Genomic DNA, 25,432 nt, shown 5'->3' on the forward strand with positions numbered 1-25,432 from the left:
TAGGTAACTCTCTGCTTCCACTTCAAAATTAATCTCACCTGCCATCTAGAGGACACAAGGAGAATGTAAAAGAACAAAGGCAGTTTTCCAACATTTGTCTCTTTTACTTTGCCTAAAAATGCAAATTAATGTTACAAATCATTAGGTACAGTACAAAATCCGAGACACTGATTATGCAGCTCAGTGCAGTGAATTTGAGTTTCACGTTTCAATCGAAGCCAGCGCTTCTGAGTACAGATAGATGGCGACTCTTTACATAAAAATGAATTTACATTGCACTTGCTATAAGATATTTAAAAATTACATGCTTTTTCAGAAGGTAGACAAAGATTGTGGTCCCTGTGCTGTAATCCCTTTTGTTTGTTCATATTTTTTTAAAGGCATAGTTCAGAATTGTTGATGTAGCACAGATTTAATATCTCACCTGCAGTAGCTAATTTCAAAAGCATCTTTATTTAGTTTAAATCCAAATTAGTTATTCCCACAGGCTGAAGCTGGCGTCTAGTCCAAGAGCAAAGACACCAAACAACGCTTAAAGATATTGTAGCAGTTCATGCAAATGCTATTTTATAACCTTTATATTGCTGTCTATTTCCATTGAGTGTTTATCGTGTTTTATTGCAAATAATTCAATGAATATTCAAGTAGAAAATGGAGATTGAAGGCAGTGTGCAACCAATGATGTTCCTGTGTGAAATATAACAACTCGCAAAACTTGAAAAGTGTTTCCAAATAGATTCATTACAGTTGAGGTAAAAATGTATTCAGAACCCTGGCAGATTAAGAATTAAGATTAGTTTCACTTAACTAATATGTTTTCTTCTGGTAGAATATGAGAAAATCATCTCTCAAAGACAAAAAAAAAGAAAAAAAAGAAAAACATGTAAAGGGAGTTTTAGTTTTGAAATAAAAAATTTATTGGTTTTTATTTGCATTTTAATTTAAAAAATGCATTGCAGAAAATATTTGTATGCTTCTGAGCAGCCATTTCTAATACTACAACAACCAAGTAGTTTGTATTTTGCTGAGAAGTGTTTTCACGGTTATTAGGTCTAAGCAATGAGGTTGGAACACCTCTTTGTCATCACCCTAATCTTTAGCTCCCTCAACAGTTTCTCTGTTGAATTCAAGTTTGGACTCTAAAACGCTGATATTACTTGCATTTAGGAAAAACATGTTAGTAAAATTTAAAGATTACCATCAGTGGTATCGATAATTTTGGACTTAACTGTTGCAAGCAGAAAACCAAATCAGCCTAAGTAATTAATAAATTAATGTTATATTAGTTTCGCTTTGATTGGAAGTGGAAACACTTTCTATGATCAGTTTTCAGTGCGTGTTTCACACAGGAAAGATATTAGTGGCGCACAGCATCCAGTTTCTCTGTAAGTAGGCCTGCAACGTAAATGAATCAGCAATTTCATGGTTTAGGAGAAAGTACCGTATTTTCCGGACTATAGAGCGCATCATAATATAAGCCGCTGGTATCTCCGCCAGCGTATCCAAAGCCGTGGATTCGTTCACGCCGAGCTTACGTCACTGGCTCTATTTCCCTCCTGTACTGCCAGATCGATAGCCCTCAACTTAAAAGCTGCATCATATGAGTTTGAAGAAATTTCTCCGTGGTGCTTGCTGCTAACATACACTTGTTCTAAATGACAATTAGCACTTTCTTCTTTGATTTCCAATTTTGACTTCCAATGATTCATTTCATGCTAAAGAGCCACCTGGTGGCTGAAGAAAGAATCCACAGAAAAGCAGCTTGGTTCAAAGTGTGGGGGGAAACGTAGCGACTTATAGTCCAAAAAATAAGGTAACTGGACTTATTTTGAGACATTAGAAGTCTGCTGTGGTTTTGGCGTTTCTTTTTTTCTTTTTCTCGGGTTTCTGGGACCAGCTTATCTGGGTTTTTAATAAATCAAAATGCAAATAGTTGTATTCACTGCAGGTAAATGATCAACTATTTCTAACTTTTTGAAGGTGAACTGCCTAAAAAAATCTGAATGAATGCCTTTAATATCAGTGCAAACTGAGAAAAAAAAAGATTTACAGGAAGGACTCTCTTCAACAATATGGTACACAGATAAATAACAGTCTTTTTAAAATATTTTTCTCTCGTCTGATTAATCTGTTCTTCCCACCAATTAGTATTTTTATGCTTTAAAGTACAAAAAGCACATGTTGAAATTAAGGCATAACTACTTCAAAGTAAATATGAGGCCATTTGAGATTGGTGACTGAGGCTTCAACGTGTTTTTTCATGTAAACAAGAGCAAAATCCATCTTTCCTTTTCTTTGTTCAGTGTTTTCAAACAGATTAATAAATTAACCATGTCCAAACATGCCATGAATAGACTGTATTGTGTATCTTGTGTAAGATGTGATAATAACTCCGATGGATTCTGGGAAATGGGGCGGTGAGTAACAGCTGACAGGCGGTTCTCCACGCTGACAAGTATCTGGGCCAACATCTCCTGCAGCCCTTGGTGTCACACCTGCTGCGACAGCAGGGAGGGAAGAACACTGCAGAAGGACAAAGTAGGTAGATTGTGTCCTCTTTTTAAAGAACACCATGTATTCTTCTCCTCAGCTTAGCTGGGAGGGTTGCGACATGCCGACAAACAGAAAAGTGCCTTTCTCCGGTCTTTCCAGTTTGGTTTTGCGTCCAGTCACTTTTTAGAGAAGGGGGTTTGTAGGAGGATGAAGGCAGCAGAAGGGTCGAGTCTATAAATTTGTGGCTTCCTCCATTGCATTAACCCACCTGTGAAGGTAAAAGATTTTATATAAGATATATATAGATATATATATGTTTTTGTTTTTTTTGTTTGTTTTTTCCCCAGAGCTGTATACTGTTGCCTAATTATCTGAACTAGTAATTTTCACTATGGAGAAAAATATTTGGCTCTGTTAGAGCTCAATGTTTTCTTTATATGGACCCAGATAAGTCAGCAGATAAATGAAATGAACTTCAGCTGAAGAATAACATGGCCAAAAATCACCAGATGGGAATATTTTAAACTGATCTGGCATTTTGTCCAGGAGGTAACATCATAAAAACACACCATTTCCACAGACATAACATTTTAAGGTCATATCATGAGCTGTAAGCTTCTCACCTCTGAGCTGTGAAGTTATCTTCAGCTTTAAAGGTGTAATACAAAGTGTTTTGGTGGTAAAGCTGGAAGATGTTGGCCTCTGTGTCTCCGCCCTGGTTGTCAGGTAGCTTCACTGTGAAACCTAGAAGTGGTAAACTTTCTGACGCTACCTTCTCCTGAAGATGAAAAAAAGAAGAAAAACGACAAGGATAACAAACCGTTGTGATATGCAGTTATTTTGCTTTGATTTATCTCATAAATATTGAGTAATGTTGTTTCAAGTGTTTCTTTAAGTGTGAAAGCAGTGTCTTAAAAAAAGTAATCATACCACTTGAATTTTTTAAAACGTTGTCAAGTTAAAAGTTGCAAACTTTAATTTAAGGGGATTCTAAGTGCCCAACATAAAAGGAGCGTCCAGTTGCAACAGTATTTCCTCTATGTATAATTAAGTCTAAGCACAAATACAGCTGCAATTTGCAAAAAATTATTCACAAGTTAAGACGCCTAGTTAAAGTCCAGACCTCGAAGAATGAGCTTGAGCAAATCTACAAAAAATCTCTGTCTATACATTTGCAAACATATTCCAAAACACTCACAGATGCACTTGTAAAGTATTGACTAAAGACATACAATACGGCATACAGTGCTTCAAACTTTCCCTTCACTTCACATTTTAACAGTTGCACAAGGATACTTACAAGTACATTAATATTTGTGTTTGTAATTTCACTAAATGTACACAATATGCATGAATACTTCTGCATGCCACTGTGTGCTGTGCAGGTCAAAGGGGATTGCATGTTTCCCCTCACCTCTCGGGCTCGGTAGGTGTAAAGCACCTTGTCTTTCAGCAGGAACCACAGTCTTTTCCAGTTCCTTTTGCTTGTCTTGCTCCGCTGCAGAGTCCCACTGATGGAGCCTTCCTCTAACACGGTTGCCTGCAAAACAACGCCATCTTTTCTTACTAATCACAACAAGGGAAAGCTGATGGATTCTGAGTGGGGCATTTTGTCCTTTTACCTGGGTGAAAGAAGCTGTGCCTTTTCGATGTCTCCATATGTTGGGGGGGTGAATATTTTGGAACACGGTGGAGAGGGGACGACTGGAGCGGGTCAGCCGGGGGCTACATTTGGCTGAGAGCTCGGACATTTCTCCTCCTGCGAAGACAAACGGTTTCCTTTAACCCAAAAGAGGAAGCAAGATATGTGAGTGATTCATTCCCAAGGAGCCAGTTGCTTACAGGAATCTTACATTTCCTCAGCTTGATAACCACAAGAGCAAACATGTTTTTCTGACCACAGATTAGGAATAAACTATTCACAGATGAAGTCATCAAGAAGTCAGTTTGGGTTTTGTGGGAAAACAGTTTCCAAATGCTGCAAGACGAAGGCAAGTGGACGGTGGATGATGAAGAATATTTCATTACAAAACTCAGGAACTTACAGGCACAAACAGCAACTGAACACAAGAACTAGGGCAACAAAACAGACAACTAGAACCACATCTAACCCTCAGAAATAAAGAAAACAAAGGTAAATATTAAAATCAGACACAAAGATCTTAACGTAGAAAAATACACAGAAACTAAATGAACTTCTCTTGTCATTTTTCACCAGCCGAAAAAGTCTCTACATTGAAATCACTTTTTGATTCTGGAAAATTGAACAGGTGGAATCTGAAGATGTTCCTCTCAATATAATCAGATGAAGCACCAAATAATTTTTATGTCTGAGTCAAACGAATGACAGATTGTATATTTTTACTTTCCCTTTCAAGCACCACATGTGTAATATTTGCTTGAAGTGAATTTTTAGAGACAAACGAGGGGGGATAAAAAGACTACAGTTGAGTGGCGTGATAAATGGTATCCTCAGCTATATGCAGTAATATCCTAATGAATAAGGCGTGGGCTGATGAGGTGTAGAACATTGAGTTTTCCACTGGTTTCAGTCAGAAGCCCTACCATTTTGGTAGGGCTGGTAAATGGCTGTATAACAACAGTGATCAGAAAATCAGCAGAAACTGTAATTTCAACTTGACTGCTGCCAGAATTAGTTTTTTAAATAGTAGTTTATGTCACCAGCAACCATTTATCACTTTGGTAAATTACAAAATAACTAGGATTACAACAGATTACTTTAAAGTCTCTAGGCAGGGTGCCAGTTGGTTAGGTCTCCAACTGCTTCACAACACAGTACTCCTGGTGACGTCCTTCTTCTCACTAAATCACCTTATAAATCTTGATCTTATGAGCTCACATTCAGTATGGAGAGTTTTCTACAAGCACATTTTTCCTAGAAGGCCTCTGAGTTGTGTATATATATCAGGGTTAAGTTCCAGATATAACATCTTCACTCTTTGGCAAAGTTCAGCTACTTTCTCAACTGTCTTGTCACTTCTTTTGTTTGTTTATATATATAGATATATATAAACTTCAGACATGGGACCAAATGTATCTATTATGTGAAATAAGCCTTAAAACAAGTAAAAAGAAGAGATTTTTTTATTACCTCTCTTTTTTAGCTCGTTGTAACAGTGGTCACACACTTTGGCCATGCGGTCTTTCATGTATTTCAGTGGATATCTGTTCCTGGAGCAGCTTCGACAAACAATCTGTTGTGACAATGACGAAAAACTATTAAACAATCTCTAAAAACACTAGCAGCATTCCACACAGACAGCCAAGTCTTAATGTGTCTGGCTGACTATCGTCTTCAAATATCTCTATCGGTTTCTTCCCTGATCTACTAATGTAGGTCAAAACAGAGGTCAGTATCCTACAGTATCTTAGATTAAATGACTTACTCTTCCACAGCTGTGGCAGTGGTGTCTGCGAACAGTGAGGCTGAAGTCTGCAGTGCAGTTCATGCACATCATCACTTGTGAGACAGGAACGAGAGTGGGAGCTTTTTCTCCCAGAGAAAGCCAAAGACGATCTCTGGTCTGCAAAACATGCAGAAACCATCAGTGCTTCATCGAAACAGACGGGAGGAAGTTACACATCTTACTGATCGTCGCTGTGATGCAGCTCCAGCAAGATGTTTACATACACCAATCATGGCTTTAAATGTCATGAATTAGGGGCTTTTAATGTCTTAATTGAACAATTCCTTTTCTAAAACATTTCTGAAGCACCCTAACACAGAAAGAATTGAAATTATAGATATAAATACTCAACAAAATGTGTGAATGAATGTCACTTTATTAATTACACTTTGAACTCTATGGTTTCTATAAACATGTCATAATTCTAGTTGGATATTTGACCATTTTTTTTCTTTGAAATGGGAAATGCTCGCATATTTTTAAGTGCAATATTAGTGATAAATTAGCTAAAGTTTTCATGGTGGAGAAGAACTGCTTTTGCAAATATTTTCAAATCCAGACAAAATTGAAATCACTGATATAAGGACTGATATCTAAATACATTAATTAAAAGTTTGAACGGATGTCCCTTTGTTGTTTGAATGAGCTTTTGTCATAATTGTGCTTGGATATTTGACCACTTTTTGGTTATAAATGCATATTTTTAAGCCAGTATCTACAGATACATCCAAATGTACACCAAAAAAACAAAAACATAAAATAAAATTGTGCATCTAATTATTGGTTTAATTTAATAAGTTTTCTCACCTCTCCAGAGCTGGCTGCAGAGCCTCTTGCTTGTTCAGTCACAGTGCGATTGAGAGTATAATACCAGTCCTCTCTTTCAAGAAAAGAGCTGCAAAAGATACACACACAACTCATCTGATCTGAATGATTTTATTTATTCAATTTTATATTTGTTAAGTTATTTTAGAGTGGCCCACCTGGCAGACAGGACAATGGAGATCTCTAATCCCTCTATTTTCAAGGCATTTTCAACATTTGGGATGTTGGGTTTACTGACCTATTTATTTTGTCAAAAATATCATTAATCAAATATTAGATTGAGAGAGACGGAGAGGGAAACATGCAAATAATTGAATATTTAGCAGGAGGAGACCTTGAAAGAATATGTGTGGCTGAAAATCACAGTGAGAGAAACTCAAGACGAGAAGCTGACCTTCAACCCATTGAGTGGGAACGTGTTCTTCAGTCTGTATTTCCCATCCTGCTGGGGGAAGGTGTAGAGCAGCACATCGTTCATCTGAAAAAAGACAAAGCACTCACTGTAAACCCTGCAGAAGAAACAAGATGAATGAATAAAAAAATAAAAAAATAAAATGGGGAAACAATCACCAAGCCGGGTTTAATTACTTGTGTATTTGCTGCAACTCTCCAGTAGGTGTCACTTCAGACTAATGAAGAACTCCTCTACTGCCAGATTTTCCACATGAAAGCAGTTTTGAGTTTTGAATATTGTCATTAGTGAATAATCACAACAATAATCTGATCCAATTAGAACATGCATTTAATCTCTATTTAAATCTCATAAAAGTAACTTTGTAATTTTCCAGTAAAGGAAAGAATTAGAACGATCATAGAGAAAATCCTGGGCATACACAGCAAAACCTTTTTGAGAGATCAAATCAAACACCTTACCTTGGATCTGTTTGAAGTTACGTCACTGTACCCTTTACTACATTAACAAAACATCACTTGATTTTTGTTTTAGTCTAGAAACCTAATTTTACACAAACTACCTTCTCCTGCTGATTAATTTTGCAGTAACTGTTAGATGAGACACTTCTGAGCCTCTTTAGGATCTGGGACAATAATACAAACCTTGATTACTGGATAATTAACAACTTTAGAGAAGCCCTTGACTTTTTCATTCTCCTTATATTTTACTGGGATCTTATGTGACACACAAGGAGTCTGCAACCTTTACAAAATAAAAGGCATTTTCACCCTCAATCTAGCAGAATGATCTCATTTAGAGCTGCAAATGTTACACAACCTTTTGAGAAAATATACAACTTCAGTTGTTTTGATGAATATCTGCTACATGAAATTTGTGGTCATTTTTAAAGAATTGACATTTTATTTCCATTTTTAGGTTTCAAAATAAAGAAAACATAAATAATTAGCAAATATATGATAAATAATTTTTTTCTGTTGGATGTTGATGGTCACTGGTACTGTTATTATTTTATTGTGAAAATTCGATGCAAAAATTATTCTATTAAAAAGAACATAAAAAACTGCTAAACTACGTATGCATTTAGCACTGGGTCTATTTATTTATTTTTTTTGCATTTTTGATCTTGTATATTTCAAGCCAACGTGACCTGTTTCAAAAAGAGTATAAGCTTTATTGTGGGAGTAATATTATTGGGCTTCTGACTTTATATAGTTATATAAGGTGAAAGTCTAACAATGTATTGCCAAAAAATAATGAAATTACTTCTTGAACACTTTCTATCATTGTTTTTACTTTAGGATTATCTCGATAAAATGGATAAAATACGCATACTGTGAGTAATACTTTAACAGGTGATGTTGCAACATAGTATTTAACCACTAACCAGCTAAATACTTCTTTCCTTAGTCCTTATCTGTTCACTCTTACATCATTTTAGTGAGTTTACAGTTAAGTGGCTAATACAATGCACACATGAAGCATGGTAAGATGTCTGTGTGGACCTTTCAGGTCTTAAAGAGCTAAAAGATCCACACAGCCTTCCTTCTGCCGGCAGTAAAGCTCCGATTCAGGAACTCAACATTCAGAAACATCCTGCCAGGAAACTCCTGCTCCTAATAGCTCAGTCTGGACATGAAAATAGATCAGGCTGAAAACTCCCCACTCTATGTTTAAAACGTATGTTTTAAGTGAAAACAACAATTCTGCAAACTGTACAGGTTTCAGTATGTCCACAAAAACACAGATATAAACTGTGTGTCGCAGTGTAATCGCAAGCAGGAAGTAGCCTTTACCAAAAACAAATGTCGGGGCTGTCGACTCTTCCTGCTGACCTTCATCAGGGTTCCCTCCTTCACAAAAACCTGACAGTTCAGAAAAGAAAAAAAAAAAACATGGTTAAATCAAACCAGGCACCCCTGGCAGCTCCTCTGATCCTGACAAACGCAGTGCATCTGCAGCCGTCCGGCCATGTTATTTTAGGCCAGGCTGCCAGGGTATTCCCAGCTCGCTGATTGTGTAAAAGGCCAACAACAAGGGGTGGTGGAGGGCAGACAGGGTGGGTTGGCCAAAAAAGAAAGACTCAGACAGAAAACAATGCTCTTATCAGTCATACCCTGCCAGGATGAATTAGGTCCCGTGGGCTGTGGACACTGTACGCTATGTTGATCAGATGCAACAGGTTCTTCTGAAAAACAGACAAAACAGCAGAGAGAGAGAGAGATGACAAGTCAAAATACGAGACGAGATGAAAGAGTCAGAAGATACGGTTGACGTCACCTGAATCACAAGACAGGACACGTTTTGTTGACTTTGGATCAAAGAGTGGTGTTTTTACTTGGAACGTTTGAGTAGAGAGTGAAAAATGTCACCTTAGGAACTATAAAACTGTGAATCACAGAAAACGTTTAATCCAGATGCATTTTTAGATGCAGGATTTTGCGTTGGGTTGTTTCATAAATGTATGTCTTGTTACAGACAGAGAAGCATAAATTACAGGTAAGTTCAAGGGAATACATTCGGTTTTCTTTCTTTGACTTTTACATAGTAACTAATTCTTATGTTCTATACTTTATGCACAGTAAATGCACTTTTTTCTAGACTCTAGTGTCTTTTCATTGGTATGGAGCTTATGGACATGAGACAAAATGGACATTTAGGGAACACAAACAGGAATACTGTCTGGAAAAACATATTTTCCCAAATGTTTTATTTTTTCCATATTAATTTACATCTGGTAAATACATAAATTAAATAATATACTTTTAGACTCAGTAAAAATCCTGCATGATTATGGAGAAATTTTTCATCATGGTAATATATTTCTCATATAAATGACACTGAGTGGCATATGAGTGAATCATCCAAACTTAGGTGTTTAACCTTTGTGTCATTTGTATTACATCAAAGCATGTAATCACTTATTGTTTCTCTCAAATGTCAATAACATTATTCTGCTGCCTTAACGTGATTGCGCAGGTTGACCGCAATATGAAGCAGGACACAGAAGAACCTCAGGTTAAACACATTACATGGACTTGATTCTGATTCTTCTGGTTATTTTACCCATTTCAAAATGTTTCATTGTCTTTCCTCCAGGACTTTCTTCTGCTTGTTTAGTTTTATTTAATTTGGAGGCTCGGCTATTTCTGTGCTCCTAAGTGACATATTTTCTTCTTCATTAAGAAATGAGGTAAAACACATAATTTCATTACAGCAAATCCTTTTTGTTGTCTCTCAGAGATTTAGTTGATACTCACCCCATGTTTTAAGCTGTCATTGACTTGATCTGCAATGTCAGACATGATCGCTACTGCAGCTGTAAACGATAAATAAAACGGAGAATGATCAGTCTCAACACATTCTCATAGCTGCTAGGAAGTTTCGAAACTCTTTGTCTGCATGTAAACGGCACAGTAAGTGAGGAGTCTGGAAGTGTCTGCATGTTTCGACTGAGACGACCCCCTTATCGGTTCTGCAGCATCAGATAGGGTTGCAGTGGCTTGCCTCCTGGTGTATCACACAAATCAGTCTGCAGGCAGAAATGAGCTGCAGTGGCTGTCTAGTGGGTTTCCACTCCAAACAAAGAAATCTTAATTGGCTCTCTCTTGGCCGTTCCTCCATGCCAAATGAGCACAAATAGGTTTGCAGTGAACACAAAGCCACACACAGAGTCATGTAAGGCTCCCTTGGCACTAAGAGAGAGCGCGAACGGAGCAGCAGCTGGGTAGTTTTTGTTTGTGGTCTCGCCGCATGTTTACTGTACCTTGGGTGTCCTCGTATTCCTTGGAATCAGGGGAAAGGTTGTTCAGATAATCTGAGTGGAGAGGGAGAAATGATTACTTTCAGAGTAAAAAACTAATTCACCAAACCATCATCTTTTATTGTTATGATAACATCTGTATCAACGCGAATCAATTACTTTTTAATTTTTTTTTCTGTAATTGACTCACCTGTGAGGAGCAGACGATACTGAGCAACGCGCACAATAACCTGCAGGAGCTGACGTTGAAGAGGAACTCTCCCCCCGGCTGGGTTCTGCTCCTAAAACAATCAATTACAGTTTAAAAAGACACATTCAAAGAATTTAATTTCAGTTTAATCAGAGCCTGTAAAGTTTAAATGTTGGATTGTTCAATCACTAAATTTATCTTTTACATCGCTTTTGAAGTAAATACTTCTTCTTCCCTGAGTGGCCTTTCAGACCAATTTAATGAAGGAGTTGTTTTTACTGAAAATAATGAATTAAACAATAAAAAAACAAATGAAATCTTTATATTCACATGCATTAATGGAGTTATTATATGTTAAACATATATTATATATTAAAAAAACATTATTTCAGGATTTATTTTACGTAGCCATTTTATATGGTAGAACTATTTGTATCTGCAAATCAAACCCATCAGAGGTTAGTATACAGGCCTAGGACTGCTACACATTTTAATATAATTATAGATATAGTTTATTTACTATATGTATAACAATTCATCTAATTGAGTGTAAGGGAATGGCTGAGAATACAGTTTCATTTAAGGTTTAGTCCACACCTGAGCAGTATGGATACATTTGTTTGTGTACTATTTGCCTCAGCATTCAGCAGCCTTCTGTTCCTAAACAGCAGCTTGAAAAAAAACAACCCAATCAGATTTAGACCAGCCCAGGTGTGGGGCAAAAACATTTCATCACCAGTTTCACATTTAAAGGAGAAACAAAATAGCCGCTGGCATTAATAAACAAAGCGTTCAAGGGAATCAAAGGACGTTTTCAACGTCCAGGCACTTAAATCTGACGGAAAACTGCAGAGCTCTGCAAAGACTTGATGCCAGCTCTCTCCTCAGTGGTCGATAAAACGTAGAGAGAACCTTTAAAACTCCTGTGTTCATAAACGAAACACACTCAGGCCCACTGGACATCCATCCACAATTCAGCTACGTTATTGCAATGGACAGGGATAGTTTGTATTATGAGCCCCTGAGGGGGACAAACAACCGCAGCATTGATCTGTGACAGAGGCTGAAGTTACATCGAAAATACTTTATTGTTTTAAGTAGTGAACAGATGCTGCAGTTCTATTCCATGAACTAAACAGAGGTTAAGCAAAGAAAAAAAGAAAGGAAGACACCCTGTAATGAGAAAATGCATTCAGAATTGTGATTTTTGAGCATACCAGAAGGTAATACTGTATGAAAAAGACTAAGTTCAGATTTTAAAAACCCCCGACATTTGAAATGCAAAATTACAAGCAAAGATTGCACATTTTGAATGAGAGAAATAGCAGGTCTGACCTCATATTTCTGAACTACAGCTGCAAACGCAGGTGAAGCTCTGCAGCCGTCCTCCAGTAAACTAATGCTTCGATCATAGTGGCCGATGTAAGTGGTGAAGACCAAAAACTCTGCTTTCCTGGACAGGAAAATATCAGCAATCCTTTGGCTGTCCTCCCTGAATGGAAAGAAACCAAAGGTAGAACTAAACAGAGGAAGCAGCGTCCACCAGTCTGCTGAGGTGAGATCATGGAAGAGGATATTTTCTCACTGATAGTGTGATGTATTTGGTTATTGAAAAGTAACACGATTTTACTGCCAGGTTGTAAACTGAAAATAAATTGGTAAATGTAGCACACCTACGTGCTAATGAATAAGAAGACTCCAATTTGAAAGCTTTTACTGAACAAGGAGGAGTCTGAGTAGAGTGAAAATAGATTTCTTTAAGCTCAGAGGTGTATGAAGTTAATCAAAATAGGTTTTCTGTGACATGTAAGCTATGAGAGAGAGGAAGACTATAGATAACAGGAAGGCGAACTGCAGTACAATAAAGATGTCTAGTTTTATCTATTTGTGCTTTAAGTTTTGAAACATAGAGCTGAAAATGTCAGCAGCTTTTTTAAGATCTCAGTTAACGTAAGGCTCTACGTTATCTACAATATTCAAAACAGAGGTTTCAGTAATTGTAATAATTGCTCATATAATTTAAAATGTTATGTTTGGTTCAAACAATAGTTCAATCCTACTAAAATATATTAAAACGAACAGACACAGCAGGAAATGTAAGTAAATATTTTAAATGCTGTTCAAATTTAGACTAAAATAGCTCCTGACAATTCAAGACTTTACCAAAACTGGAAATCAGAAATTGGTCCCATAATTTTGATTGGTGACAATATTTCACATATTGTCACATATTGTCACATATTGTCACATATTGCTTTGACGTTTTGCATATATGTCAATGCAAAACGTCAGCTTTTGCTTTGAAATATAAGCAAAAGCTGACGTATTTGTTTATATTTCAGCCAGTTTTTTGTTAGTTTTTTTTTTTTTTTTTTTTGCAGGAAAGTGTCGTTTGTTGCCTAACGACTCACCAATGTCCGATTCGACTCTCCAGCTCGGTGAGGATTTTGCTATGCAGTATGTAGACATCAGGCAGCTCATTGAGAATCTCTCTGAGTCTCTCATCGTCCATCGCAGGCTGCCCGTCATCCCCGACTGCAGACCCCACAGCTTTCCGAAAGTCCTAACACAGTAGCAAAAGTGGAGGGCTTCATTTAATAATTTAAAAAATCTGCCATGGTGCGAATACCTTTCCTCTGCACGGTTTTATAAAAACAATAAAGACGCTTCACTCACTTTCTGAAGCAATCTGAGGGCCTTCACATGTCTAAACACCAAAAATAAAAACATTGATTTAGTCAGGATTCATATGGGAGCATGATTTTTTTTTTAACAGACAAACATGAAATAAAACTAGATATTTACACTTACAGTCGCTCTGTATCCACCAGCTCTTTAATGATGTAAAAGGCTCTGGATCGACCATCGGACTGTAAATAGTCATACAATTAACTTTTAATTGGCCCAGCATTACAATTCACTCATTTTGGCTGAGGTTCAACAAATGTACAGTAACTGTCTAACCTCTTCACAGCATCTCAAAGCGGTGCTTAAATTCCTAATAACTCTGACAGTCTTCAAGAAGCTCATTACCCTCCATTAATCTGCCTCTAAATCTTGATTTGTGAGACCCTTTGTGCAATAAAAGGAGGCGAAACACAAGCAATCCACTTTTTGTTGTTCTGTTCTTCTAATTTCCTTTCCAATATCAGACACCAGGCTACTCAAAAATAACTACATAAATAAATTACATTCTAAATTAAAAGATCCTTAAGCAGTAATTGGGAAATAAATTTAAGGTTTTAATTAAAATAATTTGGTTTTTTTGGGCGTGCCGTGGTGGCTTAGCGCGACCCATGTTTGGGGCCCTTGAGTCCTTGACGCGGCTGTCGCGGGTTCAACTCCCGGACTTGAAGACATTTATCGCGCGTGTTCCCCTCTTCTTCCCCCTTTCCTGTCAGCCTACTTTCATATAAGGGACACTAGAGCCCTAAAAGATCCCCTAGAGGGGTAAAAAACTTAAAAATAGTTTGGTTTTCCCAGACTCTGTGCTGGTGGGAGCCAACCTGTATGTCATAGTTGACGTCTGTCCCCACGTCTTCCTCTTCAGAGACGCGTCCTTGGTCTTCGTCCCCCACCGTCTCTCCCCGACCGTCACTCCTGGCACCGGCAGCCACCGAACAGACGTTGTAGGCTTCTGTGTAGGCACTGAGGAAAAAGACAAGGGGACATTATAAATGAAGATGTAGGAAGAAATGGACTTCCCAGACTGGGCATTAATGTGTCCTGGCTTGTTTAGATGCAGATGGACAGTTTTCTGCAGTTGTTCAGGCTTTTAATGTACACCTCTCTCTGTTCTCAGACATTTAGTCATCTGGGAATAAATCACATGAATTTAATTTAAACATCAAATTTTCATTTACAGTCCTTCAAAATCTTCTACATTGAATTATCACTGTAATAAGTAAATTTGGTGTAGACAATGTGAATAAATAAAAGATTGAAGAATTGCAAAAAGCAATAAACTGGTTCAGAAAACCCTCCAGTGACAATCGCTGCCAACCAGAGACACATGTTGGTACTTTATGCTGCTTGCTTTTCTTCTGCAGTGAAACCAAAATGAATATGCTAATGGCTGTAGCACAGTGGGGAATGTAAGCAATGCAAATAAAACCGGGCTTTTAACTTACAGTGGTGTAACATTGAGTTCCTCCAAACGGATATCCGCCTTGCCAACCCTCCTGCCATGTTTTATCCCCAGTGCTGTTGGATTTAACCCCACTGAGATGCAAATTAGCTCCATACGATTCACATAAGTGAGCTGTTTGGCTCTCTGCGTCACACACATTACAGCCTGCATGGCCCATTACTGCTTACTGGAACAAACTTTGAATGAGACACCAGGGGGATGGAGTTAGGGAACTACAACACATGAACACTTTCTATATTAAGGTTTTATATCACTCCCAAAGAAACCGCTACCACTCCTCACTCTATTGCTACCACGTGAAAAGCTCCAGGAGGAAGCTGTACAGATACAAATCACACAAGGAGATGAAAAAATAATGCTGCCACTTCTCCTTAGGCTATAGTTTCCGGTGAATCAGACATGGCTGCCAGTGATTTTTTAAACTAAGTAATAACTAACTAATATGGTTTCTGCAGGCGAAACCACACTTCAGTCCAACGGGTTTTTACAGTGCTGTGGTAAAACCCGCCAGTGGGTTCAGCAGAGACTCAAACAGACAAAATATCATTTTAGTGTGAGATGTTTAAAGTCAACGCTGGCTCAGTTCACCATCCGAATAAAAAGAGACCATTCTTTAAATGAATTAAGTATTCATCACTGCCTATGAAATCATATTGAACTTTATCTCCCTTAGGTGAGCTGGAGTCACCCAGATTATTTGTATTTGCTAAATACCAGGAGTGGGGGATAAACTCTATTTTCAATTTTATTTTAATACACAAATAAACAACCACAATTAACCAACAAATGTTATAACTCAGTTATCAAAAGACTGAATCTGAATCCACACCTACAGGCAAAAGTAAGCAGCAGATTGTACTTGGGGCCAACCAGAGGACAATGGATCAAGTGATGTCAAACCTCCCCCTAACTCAGGAAAAAAGCAAAGCTGATTAAAAAGTAATTTCACTTTTTACTGCAAGAGTCTCCAGGGGTTTGGACACAGCATCCTATCTGAAAGGTTTGTCACTAAAACGTTGATCCCCACACACTACAATATCCCACCAAAAGTGGCAGGATCGCAAAAAGTAGGTAAGGCAAATCGAGCTGGTCATGAACATCTATTGCCAAAAACCCTTTTGATAGGGTTTACAGTGCAGTAAAGACATAAACAAACTTATGTTGGTTTCAGAAATAATTATTTTATCAATTTTATTGTGACTTTCATGATTATAACCATCATTCAGCCTCATGTTATAACTGCACGGAGGCTCTGTTTGTTGCCACTTAATGTAGTTTTCTTCATAAACTTAACCTGGTTTTAATTAAGCTCAGCATGCCAAAGACACTTTGGTATTGTGAGGCTGCTGTTATAACGTTCATCATTGGTTTTTTCTTCAACATATTTTTGCAGTCTAAGCAAATGAAGATGAATGAGGGAGCCAGAGATCAGGAATTTGAAAACCTAAAGACTTTCCTGTCTCAGAAGAGGCTGTGGCTCCACCGGATCACCAACCAGTTCTGAGGATGAACCTCCACATCGTCTTCATGGTGGAACGCTTTTTTTTTTTTTTGCTTTTTTTTTTTACACTGAGCAGCAGGCTACCGTTTTAACAACAACGAAAACTGGTGTACTATCAGTGCTTAATAAACATGATTTGATTTAAAAAAATAATTGGACAAAATTTATTCCCCTTGTTAATCCTCCATTTCTCTTTCATACATTTTATTCGTTGTCAGCTTTCCGGGTCTTGTGATGGACTGGTGACCTGTCCAGGGTGAACCCCGCCTCTCATCTGATGGAGATGGGCACCACCAGCTCTCCTCACCCCCCCTGCAAGGATCAGCCTGTTCCGATCATGGATGGAAAGCTTTTAAGGTAGATTGTCTCCCTTAAATCCACACTTAAAACAGCTTCACAGTTAATGCCAACATCAACTGATCCTATGATATTGCTAACTATTTTCTTCTACTTCTGACACAAACGGACAAAGAAGTCACCCAGAAATGTTTTTTCACCCCAGGCATTCGGTCCCAATCATCATCAGTTCTGATGATGTCACGTACACATAGCGAGTCCACAATGTCTTAAAATTGTAAGTCTTACTTTTATCTTTGCCGTTTTTCTGTACTCTTTAAAGCACGAGTGCTTTCTCTGTTTAATTGTGCTGTTGTCCTTTTTTGTAGGTTTCTGTAAAGTGCAGTGGTGCAGTGAATGTGAATGTTCTGTTTGTTGATCCTCACTGTTCTTAGGAAGGAGAAATGTCAGTTTGTCTGCAGTGAAACTGGAATACTGTGATATTGTATTAAAACACTGCGACAGACTGGCGACCTGTCCAGGGTGAACCCCGCCTCTCGCCCGGGACGCAGCTGGAGATAGGCACCAGCAACCCTCACGACCCCATTTAGGGAAGAAGGGTGTAAAGAAAACGGATGGATGGATGTATTAAAACAATACTCTGTCCATTATTTTTCACATGCCCTCTAAAGTGTACCTATTGTTTTATTGTGCTAATTTTCGTAAGCATGTCATCTGTAAACTTTGAATATTTTGACAATTTGTACAATTCTGTTATAGTATATTGGCAGAATACTGTTGAAAAATGTGGGTAAGACTTTATTTGACGGGGTGTTCAGAAGACTGACATGATACTGTTTTAAAAATGACAAAACACCTGTTAGGAACAGACCAACAGGTGTTATGAAATGTCATAACTTTATGGCATAAAGTGTCATAAATAATGACACTTTTAATGAGAAGTTGCTTTAAAAGTTGGATGACAGGTGTTATGTTATATTTATGACAGTGTCATGTCAGTCTTATGCACACTCATCAAATAAAGTGTTACCAAAATATATTGAAAGCACAATGTAATTAGTTTCATGTGTAAAGTGTGTTGTAATTCATTCTTCTGTGTTCTGGTAGCCTGATGTGTTTGCAGAACTGTGGTGTGTATGAAGCATTTAATGTACAAAGTGATAAAGCAGAATAATAAAAGACATGAAGTAACTAAAAAGTGTACTTCATTAGCAATTATAATAAACCAAAAGTAGAATTGTAGCATACTGTAATCACACTACTAACATATAAAATACGTAATTTTAAATGTAATTCAATCACAAAAATAGTACACTCAAAATATACTAATCAGACACGTTTATATTACATACAAAGCAATATACTTAAAATATACTAAGTTTTACTTAAGTTGTCCAAAAAAAAGTACATTGAAGTACACATAGTACACTTTAAATTGTACTTTAATACAATTTAAATACTATTAAAATACACTGAGCACAAAATTAGTTGTTCCAAAATGTCACATTTTAAGTTAACTAATCCTAAGTGAACTTGAAGTATACTCATGACTAGTCTGACTTAAAGTATACTCAAGAATGTTAAAATTTAACATACTTAGTATATAAATTTTTCACCAGGGTGTGATTTGTTGCCAACATATTTGTCTACTACGGTTCTTTATAAGACAACGAGACTGGTGTTTTAAGTTTGGACTCATCATTCTGTGTTTAAATTGCAATAAGTCCGGACATACACACCTGAGCAGATGAAAGAATGAGTCTGTGGCTCGTTTAGGGCTTTTAAATATGCAGGTTGTTATTATGTCAGTGTAGTGACATTATATAAAACACAATAACTGATTTCAAATTACATATCGGCGTATTATTAAATAAAATGAATTGCAATTTCTATCCCAATATTGTACTGTTTTGTTGCACATACACAATAAGAGACTGTGAACACGAAGAGGGAAGCTCTGCAGACACCATCTGCTGACTACAGCGCACCTTGAGATTGTATCTCTGCCTGATGTAGCTGCCTGGCTGGAGAAGAGCAATGAGTCCAAACTGCTCTCACTATTATTCATCCTGAGAGGGCTGTATGATATGGGCAAAACAGGCAGGAATGCAGAGGGGGATGGGCACACATCAACACAGCATACTCGATTATAAAAACAAACAATACCAAATTAAAGAGACAAGAAGCTTTAAAAATCAGTGAGGCAACATTTCTTACTGAAACCGAGACATAGACATGAAAAGACCATCCCTACAACAGCATTGTTCAGTCTCCCTCCAAACATGTCCTAACAACACATCAGCACACACAGCCAGAGCCGGAGTTCATTAAGGCCCTCACCACGATAGTCTGGGTATACTGCTTTCCTCTGTTTTTGACTAAAACGTCCATATGAAAACTCTGGAATTCCAATCAAAAATGATGCAATATCTTTGCAGTGCCAGCAGGTGGCAACTATGTTGACAATAAAGATGTCACAAATCAAAAGAAGAAGATCCTAAACGTGGCTACACCAAAGCTAGACTTAAGATTCTTTCATGCTATAGCACTTTTTCAAAACAAAATTAGATAAAAGTAGAAAAAGCAACCCAAACACACATTACTGTTGTGGAATTTTGCGCTGCTTGTAGAATTGGGAAATGTAATTAAACTTTACTCTGCAAAACATTTTCGCAGACTTTATACTTCACCAGAAATTGAAGAAACCTTAACTTTGTAAGTCATGTATGAACCATGGAGACTACTCTGGTCAGCAGAGGTCTGCTTAGGCGAGCCTGCATTAGTTTTTTTATCCTCCTCAGCTCTAAAACAAACTCATTGGAAACCTGAGATGTGTACAACCAGCTAGCTCCTTTTAATTGGGAGTGAAAATAAAATTGTTTACTGTTTGATCTACAAATCACACAAATGAACTATTTCCCCAGACGCTGGTGAGTGATTGAAGCATAGAATTAAAAGCTGTCTGGGCGTGCTGTGGTGACGTAGGGGATAGCGCGACCCATATATGGAGGCCTTCAGTCCTCGACGTCGCGGGTTCGATTCCCGGACCCGGCGACGTTTGCCACATGTCTTCCCCCCTCTTCTTCCCCCTTTCCTGTCAGCCTACTGTCATATAAGGGACACTAGAGCCCACAAAAGACCCCCTGGTGGGGAAAAAAAAAAAGCTGTCTGCACCACCGTAATGGACAAAAAAAAATCTATTGACAGTAACTTTTTATTTTTTTTAATCTGTTTTAAAATTGTATATAAACATTTCTTACTTTTTATCCAATGCTTTTAAGTGTTTTACATATTAAGCTTTCTTATATTTTAATGTATTTTTTTTTTCATTTTCAGAAAATGAATGGAGTTACCTTGAATTACCTTGTGTACGAACGGTATTATGAAAAGACATTAGCTTATCAAAATGAAACATATCATTAAAATAAAGCTCTCTAAATTTAACTGTACTCTCTAAATGCTTATTTCTTTGGAAGAGACTAAATGTATAAGAAACTGATATTAGCTGGTTAATAAATAAGGCTTCATTTGGCTGCTTAACAGACAGGCCACACAAAGTTTGCCCATTTTAAAATACCAGTACGTTAGTATAAATAATGAGTGGTGCAGGTGAGTGTGATAAGAATCGCTAAATGCTAAAGGAAATAACTCTGTCATAGTCCCTTCACCTTGATGAAACAGATTAGCTTTTCAGCTAATGGGTGAGCAAAAAACAAAGCAGATTTCTGCCACATTAAAGCAAATCTAATTTCAGTTCTAATTCAGTCAACCTTGTTAACATACCTTTCAGTTTCCTCTTCAGGTAAATGTGTTTTTGTCTCAAATCCTGGAAGACTCTTCATGTCGACATAACCATCTGTTTCATTTGCAGAAGACAAAACTCGACTAGGACGGTCAAAGAAGTGTGTGAGTGGCATCTGTCGAATTGGCCTCCACTGTGGCACCTGAACATTCTCATAATCTGAGCTGAGTGGAGGGACGTTCGCATAATCTGAGGTATCAGTGTTGGGGAAGGAGATAGAGCGGGGTTTGGTGAAAGGAAGGGGTGCAAAAGGCACTCGGGAGCGGTCCTCGAAGGACTCCACTCGGACAACACTCCTGTTGAGGAAGGCCACAGAGTTCCCTTTCCTTTTACTCTCTTTGTGGAACAGAAAGTGGGATGAAGACTCAGGTGAACCCTGAGGCTTGTTTGCCTGACGTAAATTTAGTTGTGGAGAACCACTCATGCTCTGCCGATCAAACTCCAAAAGTCTGTTGTGTGAACAATGGCTGGAGTCAGCCGAGGATTTCAAAGAGGATGACTTGGCATCTGTTCCAGACTTATGTTCCGTTTTCCACCCAAATTTAAGTAGAAAGCGCTTAATGGAGGATTTCTTTTTCCTGTCCTTCTCTGAAAACTCTTCTCTAGTAAGAAGAGAGGGGGAACTCTTTGTGATAGGCTTTTTGGTGATATAGGCCAGCTCAAAGGGAGGGGGGATATCCATCAAAGAAGTAGGTGTGGACAGGGCACTAGATGAGAGAGGTGAGCACCTGGAGAAGCTCTCAGATGAGGAAACCCCATCTTTATGTCTGTAGGAGTCATCCTTGTAGATACAGAGAGGTGTATTGTGTCCCTCCATGGACAGGGAGCGTGGGTACAGAGACAAATATTTGGGTTTGGAATAGCTTTTGTGCCGTGTTGAATTTAACACTGGGCTGCTGCTCAATGCAGGTTGTCCTAATCCACTAATGTAGGTCTTATGGAGAAATTGTACTCCCCGATCCCCCACAGTAGTGGAAATATAATTTGACAAAGAGTGTGTTCTAATACCAGCAGTCTTGCTATCCAAAAGAAAACCACTTTCAGTGCATGAACTTTGCCCCGGTTCCTCATAAACATGCTCATCTGTAATGTTGAGCTCCATGTCACTGGTCTCATCCAGAAAGGGCACAATGTGACCCTCCAGATCCTCATCATCTTTGAAGACGTCAGAGTCATTTGGGGATAGTAGCTGGCTCTCAGAGAAAGAAGACGTCAATGAGGTGTCTGTGTCTGTTGGCACTGAGATGGCAACCTGTCTAAACCTTGGCTGGCAGTCCAAATGGTTCAACCTGTCCTCCATTTCTTTAGCCTTATCATTGCCGCCATACTCAATACCTTTATCAGTGTTCATGCAGTCCACTAAATGTCCATTCTCAGGTGCTTCATTGTATTGTCCAGCTGGTACTCCAGTTCTTTTTACAGAGGTACAGCCACTTTCTGAGAGCGTCGCTGTCATGTTAATAATATCTTCTGAACAGATGTAAAAAGGCTCAATTCCTTCAGAACAAACTTGTTGGTGGATTTTAGGAATGTAGTCATACAAACTAATTTCCTGCTGATTTTCACTCTTTCCATTAATTTGATGGCCACACATCAACTTCAGGCTATTACAACACCAATTTGGACCTGGCTCTTTCTCTCTTCCATGAGTGTCCATCATTCTCTCCGTAAGACATAGTCCATTTTCATCAGAAGAAGACTTTGAGAAATCATCTGCAGTACTTCTGTCTCCATTTGTTTGAATCTGTTCCTGCATTACGATGGAGTGGCAAAACAATCTGTCTTCAGCACTCGCAGAAATGTTTCCCACGGAGAGGCCGTCCACGTCAGCCAGTGCCTCACCTCCATCACAACCTTCAGCATCCATGTCGTCTGTGTCAGTAATCTCCTCTGCCTCCTCTGAGTCAGCTGTGATTCTGTCGTGACTGACCCATAGTGTTTTCAGGGAGTCCCCTTCCTCTGTAAGGGAACTGTCAGTAAATCTGCAATCATCCATGATCTTACTTTTATCTTCCTCCTTTTCCGCTTCTGTGCCTCCACTGTCCATCATCCCCTTTGATATAGTTTCTAGATTTCTTTTGTCGAATTTGAGACCACTGAGATTTAAGTGTTTCTTCCCAGATGATGTGTTCATGATAAGTTTGTTCAGGCCATTCTGCTTCACAGTTGCTTCGTCACCCCTTGCATCAGAAGATTGTGCACTCCCGTTACTGAACCCGCCTTGGTTGCCATTTATCAGCACTTTGACTTTAGGTTTTGGGGCTACAGAAGGTTTAGGACCCCTGGATGCAGAAGTAAGAGGGGAAAGCAGCTTCAGGTTTGCGTGACAAACAAATCTTGGCGTTGGAAGCGCTGAAGGTTGGGTGCAGTCTAAAAGAACAACAGGAAAAGGAAACTGTAAGATTATTGACTTTAAAATAGCTTACAGGGTCATTTGTGTGGTGTTCCTGTGATCTAAAATGTCCTGCTGGCAATCTGCTATGTTAACCACCCAGGGTAGTAAAAGAGTTTTGCCATACCAGGAATCCAACAATGTTTTGCAAAAGTATCGCATGTGTAATGATCCAAACACAACCCACATTTTCAGTCTCAAATAGGTGCTAGCTAAATTTAGGCTGCCAAAGATTGTCAACAGAGCAATCTTAATATGGTTAAGATCTCTGTTATAAGACAAGGAAGGTTTCTTGTACACACAGAGCAAAACAAATGTACTTTCCACAAACTGCTTCACTATTTGCTTAACCTGAATCCTTTGTTAATGCCTTTAGGACAGATACCAATTAGTTTTTACTAAACATTGTACCCATGTTTGTTGGGCTGGAGTAGAAGAACCTCCTTCAACTTTCACATAACACCATTTTAATTTAAACATCTGTATCATAGTACTCAGAGTAAAATAATGCTGTAAAGTAATGTTTAGGCTCCTTCAACTATATGAATGAATGGACAGATAGAGGTTATTCACTGGGTTGTATAGACAAATTTAATATATGAGATGTTTCATAGAGTTGGCTCTCTGACCATAAAAAAACAAACTCTACAAAAGCAGACACAGGTCTGATTATCACTAGAAGTGTTTTGAGGAATAAAATACCATATTTGACCAAGGACTAATTTTGCAGAGTAACCCAAACTATATTGTTTTTCTTCCAACAGTCTTGGAAGAGAATGTCCATCTTAATCTTAATGAGCCACTAAAAAAGAGAAACAAAATTGTGCCAACACCTGGTTTCCTTGGTCAGTCTTTGTCAATATGGCTAATTCCCCAAACTACAGTGGGCTTGTTGAAATCTGGTGCTATAGAAAGGCGATAACGCACTGGTAATGAGTAATGCATGCTTTGACACAGTTCCAAAAGAATACAAAGAGGTCTGAGGGATTTCCCTGACTCACTTCCTGTGATTCAAGCCAAAGAGACCCCTGTCAGGAGGCCGTTAGCTTTAAGAACAATATATGAAACAATAGATAAAACCATTATGAACCAAAATATGTCTTTTATGGCTCTTGTAAGCCAATTAACCTTCAAAATAACAAGACAGTTATTTTACTGGAACTATAAACTTTATCAAATATTGTGAGCCTTTACCTTTTACACACAATTTTACATAACTTATATTCAGGGTTTTATAAATGTGCTGCTTTTTATATTGTAGGAGCAGGGTATTTGAGTTTTAATCCTAACAGTTGTTATAATCAGACGCAAAGCAGCACACTATTATGTTTTATTGAAGAAAAAAAAATTATTTTCCTGGTGTTTGATTCCGAGTTGAATAACAAATGTAAAAACTGAAAACCTTTCAACAAATAACAACTAGTATTTGTCTCTGCTCTTCAGAAAATGTGGTCAAACATTTTAATGGGTACTGTTAACAGAAAATAAAAACCCCAAATCAAAATCCTCTCACCTGTGTTCATTTTTGCGCGGCGACCACCTCCAACATCCCGTCCGCAAACGCAGACACGGTGCAGGTCAACAATTGGCAGCGGATCCCGGCAGTAAACTCCGCTGAAATGTCCGCACAGACGCTGAGTGACTGCGCCTGTTTCTCACCGCTGGCTCCGTCTCCTTTCCTGCTCAGCTGATCGCCCGCGCGTCCTATAGCGCGCAGGACGCGACAGGAAACCAAATGTGGGGACTCAATCTGATAACACACACCACCGCTGACATCCCTCTGCAGACACACAGACGCTGCAGGTCCGGACAAGTACCGAGTCAACCGAGAACCGTAACATCCGCGCAAACTCTAGGCTGATTAGTTGTTTGTCTTATGAGCGCTCTTTGGTACATGGTGCAGAGGTAAAAGGCCAACCGTCTACGCTGCAGCTGATGGGACGCTTTAATGACGTTAAAGCTGTGTAATAATCCTATTAGAAAAATGGCCCCAATTCATAACAACATCTGACAGTATTAACCTTTCACAAAAATCCACTGAGCAGCATGGAGAAATGAAACAACTGTAATCCAGAGTTTATCGTCAATCTAACAACATGTTGATTATTAATGGTACAACAATGAAACAAACTGTTATAATCGAATCTATTAAACTCAGATTTTCATAAATTTGTCTGGA

General features: G+C 38.3%; 1 protein-coding gene across 2 annotated transcripts; it reads right to left on the minus strand.

Annotated features, from left to right (window-relative positions):
- Positions 1–80: 80 nt before the first annotated feature.
- Positions 81–25,115, minus strand: LOC122834705 (FYVE, RhoGEF and PH domain-containing protein 5-like). Of its 2 annotated transcripts, none has more exons than XM_044123388.1 (21): positions 24,767–25,115; positions 20,843–23,231; positions 14,618–14,759; positions 13,923–13,981; positions 13,788–13,818; positions 13,523–13,674; positions 12,447–12,603; positions 11,112–11,202; positions 10,925–10,975; positions 10,419–10,477; positions 9,275–9,346; positions 8,955–9,023; positions 7,141–7,224; positions 6,905–6,984; positions 6,729–6,816; positions 5,901–6,038; positions 5,606–5,708; positions 4,116–4,252; positions 3,935–4,033; positions 3,117–3,271; positions 81–2,761 (listed from the first exon to the last, which is right to left on the minus strand). In XM_044123388.1, exons 1-21 carry the CDS (start codon positions 24,774–24,776, stop codon positions 2,725–2,727), a joined length of 4,203 nt encoding a protein of 1,400 aa, XP_043979323.1. In that variant the 5' UTR covers positions 24,777–25,115; the 3' UTR covers positions 81–2,724. The 2 variants fall into 2 exon arrangements, with proteins under 2 accessions (XP_043979323.1, XP_043979322.1); XM_044123387.1 differs by having other exon boundaries at positions 3,908–4,033.
- Positions 25,116–25,432: the final 317 nt, after the last annotated feature.

This window comes from Gambusia affinis, linkage group LG07 (genome assembly GCF_019740435.1).
Source record: "Gambusia affinis linkage group LG07, SWU_Gaff_1.0, whole genome shotgun sequence".
NCBI classification, from domain to species: Eukaryota; Metazoa; Chordata; class Actinopteri; order Cyprinodontiformes; family Poeciliidae; genus Gambusia; species Gambusia affinis.